Genomic DNA, 20,204 nt, shown 5'->3' with positions numbered 1-20,204 from the left:
CCAGATTTTTTCTGTATGAAAGCAGCCAGCCCAAGCCTTTGATTCCTGGAGGAACTGAGCTCCTGAATGAACCAGGCTACAGAAGTTGTGCTCAGAGCTGCAGGAGGAGGGAACTGTAGTAACTCACAGAATTTGGTGAACCAGAACCTGCAGGGTATGAATTACAGTTTCCTTGGATCACATGTACTGAGACACAGTTTTCCTGGAAGAGAGCCTAAAAATATGATCAAGTTCTTCATGGGAAAGTACAGGTGATTCATCTGAGAACCCTCCCCATAAAGGAGAGATAATTCAGTGCTGTGGCCCCAGGGACAGTGTGTGCAGCTGTGGCTCTGCACCACTAAGGAGGGTTTTTCTTCTCCAAATCAGGCCACATTTCAGATTTTGTGGGAGAAGTGACCATTTAGGTATTCTGCAGGCAATTCACTGCAACAGTCACAGTGACACTCATCGATATCCAGTCTGCCCATGAATTTGGTTAGGTTTAAAAAGCAGCTGGGAGGAGAACCAGAACAACATCCAAACTTTACCCCTCTCTTTTGCTCTCAAATGCTTTCAAGTGGCTCATCTGAAATGGATGTGTTAAAAAACATGCAGCCAAACCCCTTTCTGGCTGAGACTGTGCTTATACAGTTCACAGCCTTTCAGATACACACTGTCCATCCCATCTGGCTTCTGTTCCAACTAAGTGAAGTAAGTGCTTGGCTTTAAGTGCAGAAAACATTTTTCCTGAATTTCATTAATAGCTCTAACCCAAAAAACCATAATCCTAAATCCTCTCAGTGACACAGTGACCGTGCCTATACAAAGTGAGGGCTGGCACTGTTATGCCTGAATCCCTCCCTGCCCAGCCCTTGGGTTATCAGGAGCTCACAATCGTTACAGCACCTTGTTCTGGTCAGGTTTTCATCCCACAACAGCACAAATCACTGTGACAACCAGAGCAGCTTACTTTGGTCTCTATCGATTAAGCCCTGCAAATTAAATTAAAGTAATTTCTTTCTGTAATTACTTGTACTGCAGAACCATACGAGCTCAAGGACCTGAATCATAATCCGGCGTAAGGTGAAGCATTACAGAGTATTACTGGCATTTTATGCATTTCCTCTTTGGTTTATGACTGCCTGTCTCAGCACTGGGGTAGAGCCCACATTTTCAGGCATGTGGAGGTGCCCAATTTCTGGGAAGGGATCTGAGCTGAGCATGTGCTGCTCTTTGTGGGCGGGTTGGCAGGGCAAAGCAAGTGCACTGTTTTCTTCCCAAAAAGGCTTTTTTCCTTATTCAATGACACTTGCTTAAGCAGTTTTCCTGCAAGTTTATTTATGTGGTTATGTTCTGCTGTGATACTTACAGCTCTCTGCATTCTGATTTTTTTTATTTCTAGCTTCACTTGTGCCACTTACACCAGATCTATTCGAGGAATTGACTGTGTGTCCCAGAAAAGGCCCTGGATATTCCTATCTGTGTTTCCACCTGCTGCTCTGCTCTTCCCTTACCTGCTGTGCTCTGACCTGCTGCCCTTGCCTTCACTGTGCTGTAGAAAACAGGTTTGATTAGGAATTCCCAGCACTGGAGCCAGGCAAGTAGAACAGAGCAGTGTAAGGTGATAGTGTCTTCCCAGAAGACAATCTTTAATCAGCTGTGCCCTGGGAATTTGGAACTTTATGTTGTTGCCTGGCAGAATTTACTGCCTCTGCAGTGACAATGCCTCATGTTTGCACAAATACCCCCCCCATTTTTAGCAGGAGGTGAATGTTGAGTCCTCAACAATACAGTCCTGCACTGAGAGCAGCTCTGGGTTGTCTGCATGTGTTTAAACCAGAAAATAACACAGGACTAAGGCAACCCTGTTTCAAGCTTTTATAAATAAATTAGTGTGTTCAAAAATCCCTGCCAGACAAGCTGTGGGCTGGTCTGAGACAGCAAATTGCTCATTCTGGTTCAGCTGCAGATCATGGCTCCTGCCCAGAGCTGACTGGGTGCTCCATAATTAATTGTGCAAGTTCTGCTTAAGCAAGGAAGCACCTCTGGTTCAAGAACTCCTGTCAGAGGGCCTGGTATGATCACACACTCAGGGAGGTCAGATTCACTTGCTGATCAGGGATTGGTGTTAGTGAGGTTCATTCTATTCTTGGAGTTTAATACCTGTAAGGGAACAAACCTTTTTCAGTCCTTTGGACAAGGGGACAGCATAGTCAAGGTACAGCATGTACAAATGCACTTGAACCCTCTCTAATCCTTTATTTGAACTGTACTCCAGCTCTTTTGGACTTGAAAAGCCTTGTAAACAGGAGGCTGAATTTAGTCATTGCTTGGAAACCCTAATGGCACTTGAGTCTTCTTCCTTTCCTCCTGATTTTTACCACTGAGGGCTGTCTCAGGTACTCTGGCTGCAAGCACTAGCCCCCAGCCCCTTGCCAGGCCAGTGCTGTCTGTCACTGTGTTCACAGCAGGGTCTCCAGCAGTGGGCCACTGCCTGACACCAAGGAAGAGCATAGGGAATATTAATGCCTTGGGATCTGGACTTCTTAATCCTGGAGACAGCACAAAAAAAAAAAAAAAAAAAAAAAAATCTCAGCTTCACTTGCACCCCCTCCATTCTTCCTACTGCTTCCCCCTCCATCCCTCACAATATCTTTCTTTTCTATAGCCTGAAAAGCAGAGGCCATAACTGAAAAAAGGTAAACCATTTAAAAAACCCCAAATCCTCACTGAGCACATGGATGCCGTGCAAGTTCCTAATAAAATCCTGCAGCCACGAGCAGGTCTGACAGGAGCCCCCAGCTGCTCCCCCTGCCAGCATCACATCTTGCTGGAGCAGAGCGAGGAGACGGGAGACTCCCTGGGCTCCCACACGCCCACAGAATTAAATTGTGGCTCTATATTTAGCTCCTGTCTGCTGTGAGGAGCTGAGCTTTGCACACACGCCCACGCTGCGCTCGCTGAGGTTATTTTTAGCATCAGCGGCTTGGTTACCTGGATGGTTCCTGCCCAGTAATGAAATGCATTAAATTGTACACAGGTAATTAGTGCTGACAGCTGATCTGTTCTTTGTACCTGCCCCCCTGCCTTTCTGTCTCTGGAATGAACCTGAGTCAAATCTTCCCAGCCTCCTGAAATTAGGGCATTTCCCTGGTTTTTAGTCCAGTGACCGGGAGCTGGAGCACAGTTAGAGATTCAGCAAATAAACCCCCTTGCTAATTCCATGTGAGCTTAGGCTGGGCTCATTCAGCATCTCCTAAACTTCTGCATTAGGGCTACCAGTAGTTTGTACATGTACCCGCACAGGGCTTTTTTTGGTATATCTAAACAGAATGTTCCCCCAAGTTCTGTGCATTCAGCCCAGTTCCCTGCTGAACGTCTCAGTCTGAGGGGCTGATGCCTTTTCAGTGAGCGAAGCTGCCCTGAGAGGTTTTTGTGGAGAAGTGGCACTGGATGTGCCGTCCTTGGGAAATATGGTACAGCTTTTGTGCTGTCAGTAGGTGAAATTGTCCTTGTGAGTGCTCTTTGCCTGAGCTGTGGTGCTGTTTTGCTTTTAGGCTGCCAGTCTGAAGTGCTTTTTGCTTGGTATTGTTCTGTCTCTAGCAGCACTGTGAACTTCACACTCTGATACCTGAGGGGCAAAGCAGGGTCTCATCTGGGTGAGCTTGTAGCTACCTCTGCAGTTCCTGGGCGAGTCAACTCAAAAATGCTCCTCCAGAACCCTCCGGGCAGCACCACAGCTACAGATTCCAGATGTGGCGACAACTGAATAAAGATGCCTCCTCTTCACTTTTTGTTGCCAGGAAACCTCGCCCCAGCATCATCCACTTACCCAAGCCAATGTTTTCAATGGGGCAAAGATCAGCTTGAGGTGCCCAAGTTTTGGTTCCTCTCTGTGCACACAAACCCTTTGTTCTTCCTGTCTGATTCCTCTGCCCACGTTTCTGTATTTAATTCCTGTCCCCATCATCCTTTAAGTGCCACTTCACGCAGTGTGTGTACTTGTACAAATACCAGAGGAGGTGAAGCAGCACATGAAATGAATATTACAAGGATAACCTTTTCCAGGAAGTTGTATTGCTATTGAGACATTAAGTTATACTAGAGTGTCTTTAACTGTGGTTATATTCTCAAGAAGCACGAGCCACCCAGGCACTTCAAACATCAAGTTTCTAAACAGTCAAGTATCAAATTTGATTAAACAACTTTTTCCTGAGTCACCCTTCAGAGTCTAGCAAGTCTTTCACTCCCCCAGGTTTCAGCTGAAACCCCTTCTAGAACAAAGCGTGTCTGTGAGACAGGAAGCAGATACTGCAAACACTCGTGCTTGCAAATGTCTTTTCTGCCTCGTGACACAAACAACTCTCAATCCACTGAATTCCATCAGGAGCTTATTATCTGTGCTCTGAACACAGAATAATGGAACCAAGACCTGTTGGGAGCCCTGTTGCCTAATGCACAGTAGAGTATTCCAAGTGTGCACCATGCTCTGAGGCACTGGGGATGCATGGATTAGTACAAGCAGCACTACAGCACAGGGAAAACTGGAATGCTGCCGTTTTGGAGGGAGGAGGAGGAGGGAAAAGTCCATGTTTCCACGGCAACAAGTGGTAGATTAAATTGGCTGGGAGCACGAAATACAGGAAATACACTTTTCAGAAGCAGCGATGCACATAAATGAATCCTGGAATCTCTCCTCGCGCTGCTGTCAATCAATAATAAATCTGAAGTCAGTACATTTGCACTGCTGTAGAAATAGAATTTGTCTCAAAATACAGAATTTCCCAATCTCTCTTTTGAGATGGAACGAGTGGGAAAGTGAAGGAAAATAGGGGTTTCAGCTTTGACTTCATAAAAACCCATCAGAGTGATAGCAGAGAGTTGCTTTTTCTCAGCAGGTTCACAGCTACTGTTGAAATGTGTTACAACCAGAACCACTTAAATAATACAGCGGTTTTGAGAGGATGCTATTCTTTTGTCGCCGCATTTTTAAAGCTATATAAACACCATTATTATGTGTATTTTGCACATTATCTATGTCAGTACATCTTTCCCTCCAGAGTACAGAGCGAGGCTGTGTCAGCTGTGGGGCTCAGGCAATTTGCTAGACAGCTCCAGACCATCAAACCCCTGCAATTGTGCTGAAAAATATCGACCCTGTTAACAACTGCCTGGTTATGTGCCATTCTTATGCAGTCAGCCATTGAATAACTGCTTGCTAATCTGCCCACAGATCATTCTTTGTGCTAAACACAGATCTATAGCCTGATGGTGCACATGGATTCATGATTTGCTGTTATCCAAGTGTTACTATTACAGCAGCAGCAGCAACGTGCTGCTCTTTTCTGCACAGGTAGTGGCAGAGAACAGATATTTCTACTGGATCCCAGCTCTTCCCACCCCAGCACCACATTCCTTAGCTATGAACCTTCATGTTGTCACACAGAGACGGTGCTGCACAAGTACCAGTGAAATGAATGAGCGCAAACACCTCAAAAGCTCATCCAAGAATTTCACTCTTCCCAGTTTGGTTTTATTTCCACACCACAGCCAGGCTCTGCTCTGAGTGTGGGCTCTGGAGTGGCCTGGGTTTTGTGGGGTGAGTCTTAGTCAGAAACTCCAAAGGGATATCTCCAGGGCTTTGGCTCTTTGGCCTTTGCCAGAACTCATTTTTCCTTTGTTGGTTGGCCGTTGGGTTTTTGGGACACCCACTTGCTTTTCCTGGTGTTGTAAATATTTTCCTGCATTCATCCACCACCTGAGCTTGTTTGCACGGTCATGTTCTATTCTGGTGGATGAGTTAAGAGCTGAGCTGAGCTCTGCCAGCACATATGTGCTGGAAGTTGTGTGGGAGACTGCTCCCAATCTGTTTTGCCTTTCCCAACTATTCCAGCAATCTCTGCACCGTCTGTTCCCCGAAATGCGCTCAGCCTTCCCAGTTCCAGGAAGAAGGAACCAAATTAAGGCTTGACTTCCAACACTTGGAACAAAGATGGCTCTTAGCCATCCTCTAGACATCACCAGTGACACTGATGGGCTGCACCCCAGATTGCTGCATGAGATCACAGCGGGCAGGGGGAGCTCCCTTAGCTGCATTCACCTACACACAGCAAATTTCCTTCCTCCTGGTGGTGACCAGCCCATTCCTCCTATCCAGCAGTGTCCTCTGCAAGTCCTTGTACTGACATTTGGCTCTAGGGATACATCCCTTGCAGTAGTTCTTTAGGCTCAATATTGAGTGAGACAAATGCTAAATGAAAATAAAGGGATAAAGGCTGCAGTTACAGCACCTGAGGCTGCAATTCCATCAGACCTTTCACACTAAGAGAAGGCTGACAGGGCTGAGAAGAGTGCCTAGAGTGACCTTCTAGGCATTTCAGCAAAATGAGATGGGGCTGGATATGACCATCTTCTCATTCAGTGAATTGTTTGTGATGGTTGAACTTGGTTTTAGGGATGCAGTGAATAGGGAAACTATTTTTTGTGTATTTTAAAGCAATTAAACTAGGCTCTTGATATATGAAGAGACCTCATGAGTTATTGAATAGCCAAAATAATGGAATTAATGATATTGGGGTGAAGTGTTTCCCTGAAACTCATCCACAAGGCTTGCAAGGTCAGGAGGTTCACAGCCCATCTTTGCTTCCTAAGGTGATTAATGGGACACACCAATGATCTGCTCTGTCTGTACCTCTTGGAACTCAATGTACCATTGCAGGGGGATCTTTTCTGCGTGTCTGGATGCACGTGTTTTCTGTGGCAGGGTCTGCCACCTGCACTGCTCCCCTTTGGGTGCAAAGTGCTGCTGTGTGGTCACTCAGACTGGAGGAACCATAACTCCATCTCTGCTGTTGCAGGGGCACCATGAAAGGCACCCAAAACCTCCCTCAGCAGCTCGTTCCTTAGCTGAGGGCAGGAGTGGTGAAGGCAGAGATGTTCTCCTCCATAAACTCTGGTCCATTAGGACTTGTGCTCTGATCCACACATTTGTTCTCCTTCCCTGTCCCCGGAGGTAAAGTTTAATCAAAAGCATGCACACGAATGAGTTAGTCTAAATATCAATAAATGTTTCTTTCAGAGAGGCTCGAGGTATTTAATATTTAATAAGCCTTGAAAATGAGCTTCTATTCATGTTTCCCAATTTGATTCCAAGCGTTCTGGCGGTGAGCAGTGCTCACTGTCCCCGTGTGGGCAGCACAGCACAGATTATTTAACAATCCACTTTGTCTCCTCTAAAATATTCATGTTTGCAGATATTCAAATGCAGCTCTTAAAAAAGCACACACAAAACCCAAATGGTGCAGCCTGAGCCTCCCAGTTACCTTCAATCTTTGCTTTAGGCTGCACACCACAGTGATGCTCTTTCTCTCACAGCTCTCCCCTGTTGCCCTGGTTACTGATCAAAACCAGAGCATCCCTGCTGTGCCTGCAGCTGGACTTACACAGGCACCTTGCCCAGGTGAGGGCAATGCTGCTTCTGCCTTTAGACACCAGTGCAGCCACCAGCACAGCAGCTTTAAATATGCAGCTCTAACCATTGCCTTTATCCTCACATTCAGTGAGAGCTGACAAAGCCAAATCCCGGTGATAAATAATTATACCACTATTTTTGTTACAGCACTGGGCTTTCTGGAGGACCTCCAAATCTTGATTGCAGCAGCAGAGCTGCAGGTAGATTTGGCAGGATTTTGTCTCCCAAATTGACTTCTGTCTTGTTTTCCCTTGAAATCAAGGCAATCCTGACTGAAGAGGGAGTTAAGGCTTTTCCCCCTGTGGCTGACAGACAGCTGAAAATGTGCTGTATTTGGTTTGTGGATGGCTCCCAGCAGGCCATGGACCTGGGGGTGGGTGGCAGTGCCTCATCTGACAGGGCTCAGAGGATGATCCATTGTAAAGGGAGGCTCCTCCCTCTTCTCATTCACCACACTTACTTTGAGAGTTTCATTTCAATTTGCTGCCGGATTTCCTGTCTTTCCTCGTCTGTTCTCCTTGGGAAAATATTCCTGTCTTCCAGCTCCTGCTTGCTTGGTCTGTTCCGTAGTTTTACTGCCAGCAGTTCTTTCTTGCATTTTCTTGGCAAAGTACCTGGGACATGCATTGAAAGGAAAGTTATTAGAAAGGCAGCTCCTGGGGATGAAACAGGAACTTGTGGAGGGCAGGAATGGCACAGAGTGACAGTGATGTGTGCAAGGAGCAGTTGGACACATTAATGTCAGAAAGCAGCACTGCAGCTGAGCAGGGCTCAGACAAACCCACTGCAAATGCAGAGGGAAAATATTCCTCAAGGCATGCAAGAACTACAGTTAAATCTTTGTTTCATCTTGGGAGCACGGTGTGTAACAGGAGGTTAATTTGTTTTGGCTCCTTTTTGCTTTAAAGGGTTTGGGTTTTTTTTTTCACTTAATGCTTCACCTTTTCTAGAGAAGGTCACCTCATTTTTAGAGAAAATGACATTTAATTGGTATTTTTGTTTGGCATTTGAGATAGGATTAAAGTCTATTTTTTAAAGGATGCTAAAGATTCAAAATTCTATATAAGTTCTCATTCCCAAATACTGTGGTTTTGTTTGCTAGGGATCTGTCGACCTCCATGGTTATTATCACTACTGATCTCAAATTTCTTTATGCAGAGGGAGGAGTCTGTACAACCTCCTTCCCACATTTACCTGTTGGAAAGAGTGGCACAGAGTAAATTTGGTCTCTCTTTGTGAGCAGTAGAAAAATCTCTTGGTAGTTGCATTGGTCTATAGTTAAACTTCTCAGAAACCATAATCAGCTCAAAACCCCTTTTTGGAGCCTAAAAGCTGTGCCCTTATTTAGCACTTTCCTTGAAACGCTCTCACAGTGTGTTGCAAGCATTAATTAAATTAAACCACACAGCCCTGTCTGAAGTAGCAGATATACATTTAACAGATGGGTAGGGAAGTTAAATGATTTGGCTGCTGCCACAAGGAGCCTTCTGCTAACTGAATATCTGACTCCATCAGAAGCATTTGGCTCACCAAGCCACAGACTTGGGACTCTGACAGGGTTTCTCAAGCCTCCACCACGCTGGGAGTGGGTGCAGGGGAACCAACAGAATTCCTGTTGGAAACAACCTGGAGAAAAGGCTAAAAAACTCCTGGGTATCCCTGCACACACTCCTAGTTCACCTGAATATTTTAAGGAGGTCATAAGAGGAATTTGGCCATGTCAGGAGGTTTCTGTGAACAGACTGGATGTGGACAAGCAGCTCTGTGTGTCCATGGGAGCTGCAGCACTGGCCAGTGCAGTGTCCCAGGGCAGGGCACCTTGGGGGCATGGAAAGTGATATAATCTATAGCATTTTTGTTATTGACTTTAAAGGAATTCGGGTCAAAATCCTAATTAATAGTGTCAGCTCTCCCTGTCAATCAAAGGTTGGACTGTTCATAATGAAACATAATTTGCCAGAACAGGTTAAAATGCAAGGATACATGCAAAATCTAAATAATCAAAGAAAATAAATGCACAAGAATAAAACAAAACTAGAGAACAAAGAGAAAATAAAGCCCCAAGGTATTCTTCCCCACATCCAGTTTCAGAACCCTGAGGCAAGTTCCTTCCTGATCACCACTTCAGTAGAAACTGAACCTGCAAACACCCTTATTTAAGTATTCTTTTTGTAAGGGATTTTTTTTTTTTTTTTCTTGGTCAGTCAGGCACATTCAGGGCCAGTCTGCCCCCTGACCATCTATCTCAGGCAGGTTCTTGGCAGGATTCTTTGTGATTTATCACACCTCAGCCAGGTCAACAAGAAATGCTTGGGAAATTCACACCCTTTCCATGTTCGGGGTGCAGGTTCCTGCAAAAACTTCCTGATTTAATTCAGTCGAATCATGACATTTAATTTCCTGTATATTTACTGTTCTTTTTATCATAGTTTTATTCACTTTTATAGTCCCTGTTCTGTCAATCAAAAAGCAAATCCTGACGTGCCTGATGCTGGACAGACCTGGATTGCACCAGTTATCAGTTGTGAGCTGTGTTCTCGTAACGTTGTTTTTTAAGCCTTGCATTTTCAGAGGTTTCAAATAATGATTATTGAGTAGGAATGGAAAACCAAGGCACAATTTCTCACTTTTTCCCCAGTTATGTGACCTGTGTGTAGCTCCCTGAAGCCACAGGGCTGTGGCACTGGGCCCTGCCCTGGTGGCAGTGGCACAGCAGGTCACTCTCTCTAAGGCAGTGCAGGGATTGTAAAGCAGCTGGGGATTAATGGATAGTTTTACTCCCCGACTTGGAAACCAGCCCAGATTTCTTCAAAGCAGAAGGAATCTGGAGGTGTTCAGGGAATTGTTCTGGTGCTGTCCCTGTTGCTGCTGCACCTCTGGAATGTGCAGGGTGCACTTGAGGGAATGCTGGCAATGGCAATGCCTCCACACCAGAAATGCCTTGGGAATGTCCCAGCTTGCTCTAACTGGATTTCAATCTCAGAGCTCAGTACCCTCTGTGCTCAGCAGCACTGTTGTTGCACCACAATAGTGCCAAAATATCTTTAAAACAGGTCTGTTTTTTCTCAACTGGCCTCAGCCATTCCCAGTATCCACCACTGTCCTTCAACTGCAGGAACTTTCCACAATTCAAGCACTTATTGTGGAAAGCCCAGAGCTGCTTCTAGATGTCACTGAAACTTGTACAATAACCAGTGCTCGCCTATCATCATAATAATGAGTAATTATTTCTTAAATATAGAGATTCACCTTCAATAGTTAAATATTCAGATTTAGTTTTGCTATAGGGAATAATGTCTTTTTGCCTGGCTGCCTGTGGCTCTTAGAATTTTTATCAAAAGAGGCCACTTTTACAAACATGGCCAGGGGAAAAAAAAAAAAAAAAAAAAAAAAAAATTAAAAAAAAAAAAAAAAGGTGTTTTTTTGTGTTTTAATCTATCCTTAAATGCACAGCAGTTAGGCAAGGCACTCTTTTCTTTTGCCTTACCTCAGGAGTCTGTTCTGTTACTTGGTGTCTTAAGGCACAGCAGCAGAACTCATGTCCTGTCTGCTGGCTCATGCTTCCAAAGACACCTTTTAAAATTCATCTCTCATCTGCTATAACAATTATTTTTTGATAAATTGTCTCTGCCTGCCTTCTTTTAATGGATTCATGAAGAGGGTGAAGGATTCATTTCAGATTGAATCTGTCTTGCTAACATGGAAAACATTAAAAACCTTGAATGACAAAGTTTCTAATGAGAGCTGATTATTTTGCCAAAGCTCACTTAAATAATTGCACAGGATTATAAAATGCATTCCCCATATGTCTCAAGAAGCGGTAAAATGGACCAAATGGAGAGAAACTTTATTCTTTAAGTTATTTTCTCTCCATGTTTGTCCTTCCTAGGTTGATTGGTCTGTCACTTTTCCATGTACAATCATTGCATGGAATAATAGTCCTGAAATTCCAAAACACAGCCAGCCTTGGCACTGTGTGTACAGAAGGCTGTGGCTGCTCACAGTGGGATGTCTGGGAGCACTTCTGTTCATACAGGGCAGCCCAAGGGTGCACCAGGAACTGAGATGATAAAGCACAGTGATACATCTCCATATGCACTGCCTGGAGGACAATCCCAGTCACTGTGACTCCAATTTAACTCCAGCTTTTCACCAGGGTTCCTTCAAAAAGCTGGTGTGACAGTAGAGGAATTTATCCTTCCCAATATTCTCTGCTGCCTTTAGAGCATTCCCTGCAGTTGTGAGAGGGTATCTTTGTAACACGGTGACTTTGCTTACCAGAAATAACAGAATCATTCAAAACTTCTTCATCTTGATAAAAAACAGACTCCTCCTTGAGCTCTGAGTTCATGATCATGTTTTCTTTGTTCTCATCTGACTCTTTAACCGAGTTCCTCTTGTTTTCTGAGTCACTGCCATAACCCAGCGAGTTCTCCTTCTCTTTGTTGCGCTCCATGCTCGACGTTCTCGAGGGACGGACATCCACTCTTTTTTTTGGAGAGCCTTTGCTTTCTCTTCCGTGGAAGCTGTGGGTGGAAGATGCACAGTCCAGATTTTACAAAGACTGTTTTATTGCTGTGGTAGAAAATTGCATGAGAATGATAAAAACGTCCTGTAGCTCATAAAGGGGAGGGCAGGGAGTTCAGCATGGACCAGCACAGGATGGCATTTTCAAGTGGAGCATGGCTAATGTGGGTCTACTTTCCTGCCTCTGCCATTAAAATAAGATATAGAGGGGTGGTGAATAATGATTTTTCTTTGATATATGATCACAAGATATACTGCAGTGATTAAAAACCCCACAACAACACGTCCTTCTAACGTAAAACATGCATGGCATGAAATATGACCATTCGTATGATATTGCATGATCATGACAAAGGTTTACCAGGGCCTGGAAATGACTTGTGAATCTGTTCCCTGGGGCAGTACTTGTTAGGGAACTGAGAAATGATCCCAACTTCAGTCCAAAGCTCTGGGATGGCAAAGGTTATCTCTGACCTCCTCTGATACACAGGAGAGCTTATAATGAAACCCAGCTAAAGCACCCAATGCACTCCCACAAAAACATTTGTATTAAAAACGGATCTTGTATGTGCTCCTGTGTCAGCCAAGAGACACAGAAATTGCAGCATTTCTCATGTGTAGAGTACTTGGAGCAGGATGTGCCTTTGCTACTCTAACTTGGTATCTTGTGGGGAAGATTTACTTTTGCAGTAGATCAAGGATTATCACCTGATTCTACCCATTTGAAAACCTACTCCTGTGCCACAGCAGCCTCGTTATAAAGGAAGAACATACAACAAAGTAGCTGCCAAATCAAGCCCTTAAACCAGGGATGTTTGTTCCAAGCAGTGACATCACTTGGAAGGCAAACCCAAGCCGTAGCAGCAATTAAAGCTCTAACAACAGGATAGGAACATTTTCCAAGAGGAATGATGTGGTGGGATGAGTGTCCTCATGCAGCCCCGGAGCCTGGAGGCTGTAGGTACCTGTCCTGCCGGTGTTTGGTGGCCAGAGCCCTGTGGAGTTCTTCAATGACTCTGCTGGGAGGTAAAGGCAGATGAACGGCAGCCAGGTGAGGGGAACCGGTGGGCGTTGTTACCTGGCCTCTGCCATGGGGCTCTGAGCTTTTCTGGCCAGAGGGGTGGAAGAGGGCAGCTTGTCCTGAGATTTGGGAGGAACCGACTATGACATAGTTCTTCAGGATGGTGGAAGGAGGAGATTTCATGGCTGGATCGTCCATTTCACTTCCTGCTGTCAAAACACAAGAGGGGAAGGGGTTGTGCAATGCTTCTTTCCTTTTTTTTTTTTTTTGTGCACAGAGTCTGCACTGAAGTTAATTTGTTGTATTGAACAGAGGATAAATGGTGACGTTTTGCTCTTGCTGTGGGGTAACTGGCTGAGTAACTGAGTTCAAAAGGCTTTTGCTGCACCACTCCATATCTTTAATCTAGCAAAACAGATTCCTCTCTCACTTCCCCTCTTTCTCACAGGATCAGATTCTCTTTTTTCCCAGCCCACCACTGCATTTGTGCTTGCCCACACTATTGCTCCTGAGCACCAAAGGCTTGGGCTGTGGTGGCTTTCCAATCCAGCGTTTTCTCTGCTGGACTCTGCAGACTGTATTAAAATTTATGCCCTATGGTTCTGAGTCTGGACAAAATGTACCAGTGTCTATTAGCTGCTCCTCTGTGATTGCTGCACAGCCCAGACCTCTGTCTTTCATATGCCCGTGGAGAAAATGCCAAAACCATTATAATATGAGGATAATGTTTGCATAGCAAAACTTGCCAAATGACATCCAAATGAAAGATGGGGCACTAACGAGAAAACAGAAGGGTTGGGCAATCTAATCACTTTTTAGCCCCAGATCCAGCTATTTTCTATGCAATATAAACCTTTTATCTGAAATTAGAGTTATGCTTTTAGACTGGTTTATACATTTCCTAGCACTGGAGACTGAAGCACAGTGGACATTTCCCTGGTTGCAAATTTGGTGGCTTCACACAGTATCCCTTAGCATAACTGAACATCTGACCTGAAAAAGATGCTGATTAGTTTTTCTGTCCTGCAGTCCTCTTCCCCTTTCTCTCTCCCCTATATCCCAAGCCTCTGACATATGGAATTGTTTACACCACAGCTCGGGCTGGGTGGATAAAGGCGATGCCAGCGCCTCATCCCAGAGTATTTCTTGTCCCTTGTTGCCACCTAGTGCTTCACACAGGAATTTAAACTGGCGCAGCTGGCGCAGCTTTGGTACAAACATGTTACCACAGGTAATTTTTTTCTTTTTTTTCTCTTACTTTTGAGATAAATCCTTCAATTCATAGCAGAGAAAAACTTCTGCTTAGGCCAGGATTAGCCTGAAGTAGTCCTGTAACAAGAATTTGGTTCCAATTAGCAGGGTAACTTGCTAGAAAACTGGAGAGGGCAAAAAATATTAACTTCAGCTATTAAATATCTCCTCTCAGCATCCTGCATAAGAGTTACCAAAAACATGTATTTTCTTAAGTTTGCTTAAGAAGAGCTCCTGAAATCATAAGCACGGAAAATATGAGTGTGACAACACTAAACCTGGTCCTTTTTTGTGTTGTGACAAAGGAGAGCATCCTTCAATGAGGAGAGCTGCATCCACAACAAAATCTCTCTTTTTCTAATGAAGGTCTAACATTACTTTTTCCATCTCTGGAGGGTGTTTGTGCACATTTGTGTCCCTCCAGCCCAGAACCCTTAGCAATGGTTTGTTCAATGACTTTGTTCATTTCTATTCAGACAGGAGACAGGGTTCAAAGTGGCCCAGAACTTACCCTGTTTAAAATCTGGAAAGTCTGAAAGCTCAGGTGGATTGATCTAAGAGGCAGAGTGTCTGATGTGCAGTGTCTGAGACACCTCCCGAGCCTGCAGCTCCTCCTGCACTGATCAGAGTGGCTGCTCCAGCCAGGAGACAACCAGGCTCTGCTGGGCAAAGATGGGGTTTGGTACTCAGGGGTGGTTTGAATCTGTGCTACCGTGGAGATGGACAGAGCACATTTATGATCAATTGCTGCCCACTGAATCATGGCCTGAGGGGATGGACAGAGCCACCTCCTGAGCCAATTTATCCTCTGCACAGGGAGAGAGTGTCTGTGTTTCCTCAGAGCAAGAACCAGGGCTCAGCCCAACCCTAAAGCAGGAAAAGAGAAGAGTTTGTTTTGCCTTTACACCAGCTGGTTCCTGGAACAGGTCAAGGGCCAATTTCATCCTCATTGCAGCTTGGGACAATATTGAGAATTTCCTGAGATCACACCTTACTTGTCCTAATGACAGATGTTCAGTGAATAATCTTGCAAAGTGATGTCTTGGCACCTTGCCCTGTTCCTCCTCTCTCTGATTAATTGGTGCTTGACTTGCTCCTCACTCCTCTGCTGACAGCATCCCTAGCATTGTTAAAGGGGAAACAACCTAAACACAAAAGAGTTTTCCAACCTCTTCATCTTCCTTTTCTTTCATAATCGCCCTTTCTCTCTCCCTCCACACTTTTGTATTTCCTCTCAATTACTGACGGTATTTGTTTAATTTTAACTTAGCACTGCCCCCACATCCCCACCAAAATAAACATGTATAATCACTGCTGGGAAAGGGTCTAGAGTTACTGGAGTCATTGAGAAAATTGAAACTTGTTCTTTGTGGAAGATGCAAAAGAGAATTAAACACCAAAACTCAAAATATCTCAGATGCTACAGGAAATACTCGGGTTAAGCAGCAAAATATCTGAACTCTAAATGCTCTGAAGTGCTTGGTGGAGGTGTAATCTCCAATAATGTTTCCAAATCCATCTGATGCCAAGCCTGGCCTTCTCCTCAGCTGAGCAAAGGCACAGGGGGCTGGGGCTGCCTGGTCCTGTTGCAGGGTGGAAGGGGAGGCTCAAACCTCACCCATAGCACAGGACAGTGAAATAAGCTGAACAGCAGCTCCTGAGGAGCACTAAAATACCATTATGAATCCAGCTCCCACTTAAGTTATTACAGCTTTTAAGCACAGACAAAATATGAACTGTTTCCATGGGAAACAAATACTTGTAATTTTCTTCAAAGAGACTGAAAATCTCTATATTTTCTATAACCCTCAGTGGTCAGGTCAGAGAGCCCCTCTGATGTTTTGTTTCCTGGTGACTTTGAAAAACCCTGCTCATTGTGCCAGATGATGAGTGTGGATGCAAATCAGGGCTCACATAATGGCTGTCATTTAAAAGTCTAAATATCCAACAGGTCTGACATTTAGACGTCAGGACTTGATTCTCATTTGCAATAAGGCCCTTTAAACTGCTTTTACCATATGTACAGGCCCTGGAATTGGAATCAGCTAAAATCATTCTCGTTTTAGCACCCTTTCTGCAGTGCCAGAACGTTGAGAAATGTAACAACATTGGCAATACATTAGGAAAATCAGGCCCAGGGGAATTGCTTTTGGAAACGTTCAGTGAAGTCTGGCACAGGGGATTGCCAGGTGTATCACTTGTGTGAGAGCAGATTTCAGAGCTCTAGTTTAGATCTGCCCTGGAGAGCAAACCCTTCAGACAGAAACCTCTGCAGAACCTTTGACCTGAACTAGATTTTGGCTGCTGTCCTGCTCTCTAGTGGGAGTCCAGGTAATGAAAACATTTAAATCTTCCTTGTGGTTTATGGCATATCAATATGAGCATGGGATTCAGCAGATGTTTGCAGTTGGTTTGATTTGTTTTATGTGTGTTTAGTGCTAGAGACTCACAACAAATAATCCCCTGAGAGGTTCAGATAAATATGTGAAGTACAAAGATCAGTGCATTGTTATCAGGCAACCAGACATGGTTACTGCTCACTCAGTATAACTGCCCTGATTCTCAGCAGTTTGGGGCTTAAAACCAGACATGAGAAAAGGATTTGACAGTGCTGTGGAGGGAAACAACACGTCAAGGATGGGGAAATCTTTACTGAGCAGTGATGACTGACCTGTTATGCTCTTGGTGATTTTGGAGATTGCCTTAGGTGGTGGAGCTGGGAGCAATGGAGGGCTGGGAAGCTGTGCTGGGTTCCTTTCTGTCTGCTTCTGGGGGGAGTCTGTGGATTCAGGTACAAGTAAGGCTTGTGGACTGTCTTCAGATGCTGGCAGGCTGGCATCTTCCACTTCTTCCGTGGGTGCTGAAGGTTTCTTGGCTAGTGGGAAGATAAGTAAAATTAATGGAACATGAAGTTAATATTGATAGGCCAGGGGACAATGCCAGGAACATTCAAAAAAACTGAACACATACATGGCACACAGCTAGAAACACTTCTTTTCCACAGAGAAAGGACTGTGTGAAACAACCAACCATTCACCATCCAGGGCAGGTGAAGAGTAAAACGTACGAGGATATTGAGGAAATGTTAGTTTTGATGTTCTGAGAAAACTGCTGAGCTTCCTTTACTTCCCTAAAGCCTTTTTCTCCTTTTTTTTAATAACAAAAAATAGCAAGGGAAAACAACTTTTGAGAACTGCAATGAATTTTCTTAGAGCACACAGCTGTGGTGGCACAGTTCCTGGGTGAGCACTCTTCTGTCTAGGACACAACACACAGCCAAAGGGCAAAGAATATCCAACCCAGAATATTGCCTAAAAACTGACTTTCCAATAACTGATGTGTGTGTTTATTTTCCCAGTGTGATTTTTATCTAATTTAATACATGATTTCAACTTGCTTCCTGAATCTTCTTTTACTGTACCGAACTCCAGAGCTGTTGAGCAATTCCTGATGTTAAAGTTGATAACCAAAAAGAACCTGCCACAAAAAAAGATTTGCTATTGGATCTGAGCAGTTAGAGTGGAACAGGGAATTGGTGAAGTACTTAAGAAATCAGTCTCCAAAGCCCCAGTTTGAGCTGGTGAAGCACTGCTCATTTCAGGATTGTGTCTGCAAGGATGGCAAAAGCACTTAGCTGTGAAAGTTAGTGCAGGCTGAATCACTGAGCAGTTCATCAAATTGACCAGGCTGTGATGAGGGCACAGGGGAATAGAGGCAGAGAGGCATGAAGCTAAAGCAGGACACAGGTGGAATTTCAGTGATGAAGTCCAAAATTAGCATCCTTGAATTCTGCTCAGATACAGCTGCCCTGGCAGTGCCCAGACTCACACAGGGCCTCAGTGCTGGGCTTTCACTCTGTTACATGTCCTGATCTCTGCCTTGGCAGGTGTGGGCACCCACAGAGAGCCTTGAGGCTGACTCTGATCCCAGCCATGGCCAGGCTCCCTCCAAACTGCATTTCCAGCCACTCTGGGCTCAGCAGTTGCCATGAGGGTGGTTTTTCCTACCCCAGAGGGAGGGAAGCACTCATCCAAATGGGGAGATCACTGTTTAAATCTCTCCTAAGCACAGAATCATAGAAGAGTTTGTGTTGGAAAGGACCTTTAAAGATATTTAGTCCAACCCTCTGAAATGAGCAGGGACATCTTCAATGAGATCAAATTGCTCAGAGTCCCATCAAACCTCACCTTGAATGTTTCCAGTGATGAAGCATCTACCACCTCTCTGGGCAGTGTGTTCCAGTGTTTCACCACCCTTATTGTAAAAAACTCTTCCTTGTATTTAGTCTGTATTTTCCTTCTTTCAGTTTAAAAACATTTCCCCGTGTTCTATTACAACAGATCCTACCAAAAAGTTGGTCCCCATGACTTTTTAAGCTTCTTTTGGGTACTGAAAGGCTGTAACAAGATCTCCCTGGAGCCTTCTTTGCTCCAGGCTGGATGACCCCAGGTGTCTGAGACTGCCCTCTCAGGAGAGCTGTTCCATCCCTCTGATCCTTCTGGTGGCCCTCTGGACCTCCAAACAGCTCCATGTCTTCCTGTGCTGAGGATCCAGAGCTGGGGTCATGCAGAACGTGAGAGAAGTCCAAACTCCTGAGCAAACCCCACTCCTTTTGGCACTCTGGATTGTCTAACCAGAGCACCTTTGCCTCCAAACCATTCTAGGGCATCTCCTAAAATCTCGCTGCAGTGGCACCCACAGCTGCTGCCTCATGAATCTTTTCTTGGCTCAGTTTTGTGTCTGGTTGGGAATTCAAACTCTCTGTATTAATGAACATTCAGCAGCCTCGTGCTCAGAGTGCGTGGGGAGGCACCAAGGCACTCAGGCAGTTGGAAACAATAGCATTGGCACGATAATGGCATTTAATTTGTTGACAAACAGATTAATGAGTGTGCCTAGAAGGGGAGGAATGAGTATTCATCATTCAAAAGAGACAGGAAAGAATAAATATGCATCATTAACAGGAGTTCTTGTGAAATTTGTCATGACAGGAAAGCTGCTGTATGGGATAGTTATGTGAATTATAGAAGGATTTTTATTTTTTTTTAATCTACTTCTAGAGAAATGCTTTGTTCCAGGGTGACATCAGTTGGGTGTTTGTGCACAGGAAGGGAGGAAGGAGGGAAAAACAGAGTCACTAATGGGTTACATTATAGAGAGATCAAGAGCCCCAGTAGATGTTAGGAGCCTGAGAGGGAAATCAGTCAGACTGGAGTGCAATCCCCTGAGAGGAGCAATGCTTTCTCTGGTGGTACCTCCCCTGGGATCAGTGGCTGTCCCTGGGACAGGAAGGGCTGCTTGGCACAGCAGAGGAGCAGCCACAGAGGCACCTCTGCTACAGAAAAGGTGGATCCCAAACGCTCCCAGCCCCAGCCAGGCTTTTTTGGTCCTGAACTCCACCCTGCTCTGGGAGTGGTGTCAGGCAGACCTGAGCCTTGAGCACACAAACCCATTAACAGATTTCATACTGCAGAGTGATTATCCTGCTGAAAGTATTCCAAGGGCTCAGCACTAGGCTCCTGCTGGAGCAGAGAATTATTCATGGAGTGGCACTTGTCAAAATGCCATCTCATTACCAGGTAGAAATCCTCCCCTTGGAACTGTCCACAAGCCCACTGGCGAGGTTAGGTGGGAAAAACTGCCCTCTTTGTGCCCTGGCTATTCTTTTTTCTGTGTATTAACATGAACATGAAGTCTGCAAATTGTGTTTTCTCCTCTCCCCCTCCTTGGCCTTTATCCCACATCCTCAGGATGACATAGAACACATTGGTTATAAAGCAAATCCATTAATTTTATTTCTAGCTGGTCACTTACTCATGTGAATTTCTGGAAGACACTCACTGCATTAGGCCTTGATTGAGCCCAAGGGCAAATGTCATAAAAAACTCGACATTATCATAAACTTAGCAGCACACTCTGACAATTTTGAAGAGCTTTCCCAAACAATTAATT

General features: G+C 44.7%; 1 protein-coding gene across 1 annotated transcript in view; it reads right to left on the bottom strand.

Annotated features, from left to right (window-relative positions):
* PHACTR3 (phosphatase and actin regulator 3) overlaps window positions 1-20,204 on the bottom strand; it is a gene marked incomplete at its 5' end in the record, with an annotated part of 99,157 nt that overhangs the window by 20,238 nt on the left and 58,715 nt on the right. Inside the window, 4 exons of the mRNA XM_083873547.1 lie at window positions 7,914-8,067; window positions 11,732-11,979; window positions 12,946-13,210; window positions 16,906-17,127. Coding sequence (XP_083729673.1) covers window positions 7,914-8,067; window positions 11,732-11,979; window positions 12,946-13,210; window positions 16,906-17,127 — 889 coding nt within the window. The remainder of the gene's footprint in view (window positions 1-7,913; window positions 8,068-11,731; window positions 11,980-12,945; window positions 13,211-16,905; window positions 17,128-20,204) is intronic.

Source organism: Zosterops lateralis (assembly GCF_965231275.1).
Source record: "Zosterops lateralis genome assembly, chromosome: 16".
In the NCBI taxonomy this organism is placed as follows: domain Eukaryota; kingdom Metazoa; phylum Chordata; class Aves; order Passeriformes; family Zosteropidae; genus Zosterops; species Zosterops lateralis.
The sequence above is the reverse complement of the archived record's forward strand: the minus strand, read 5'-3'. Positions and strand labels throughout refer to the sequence as shown.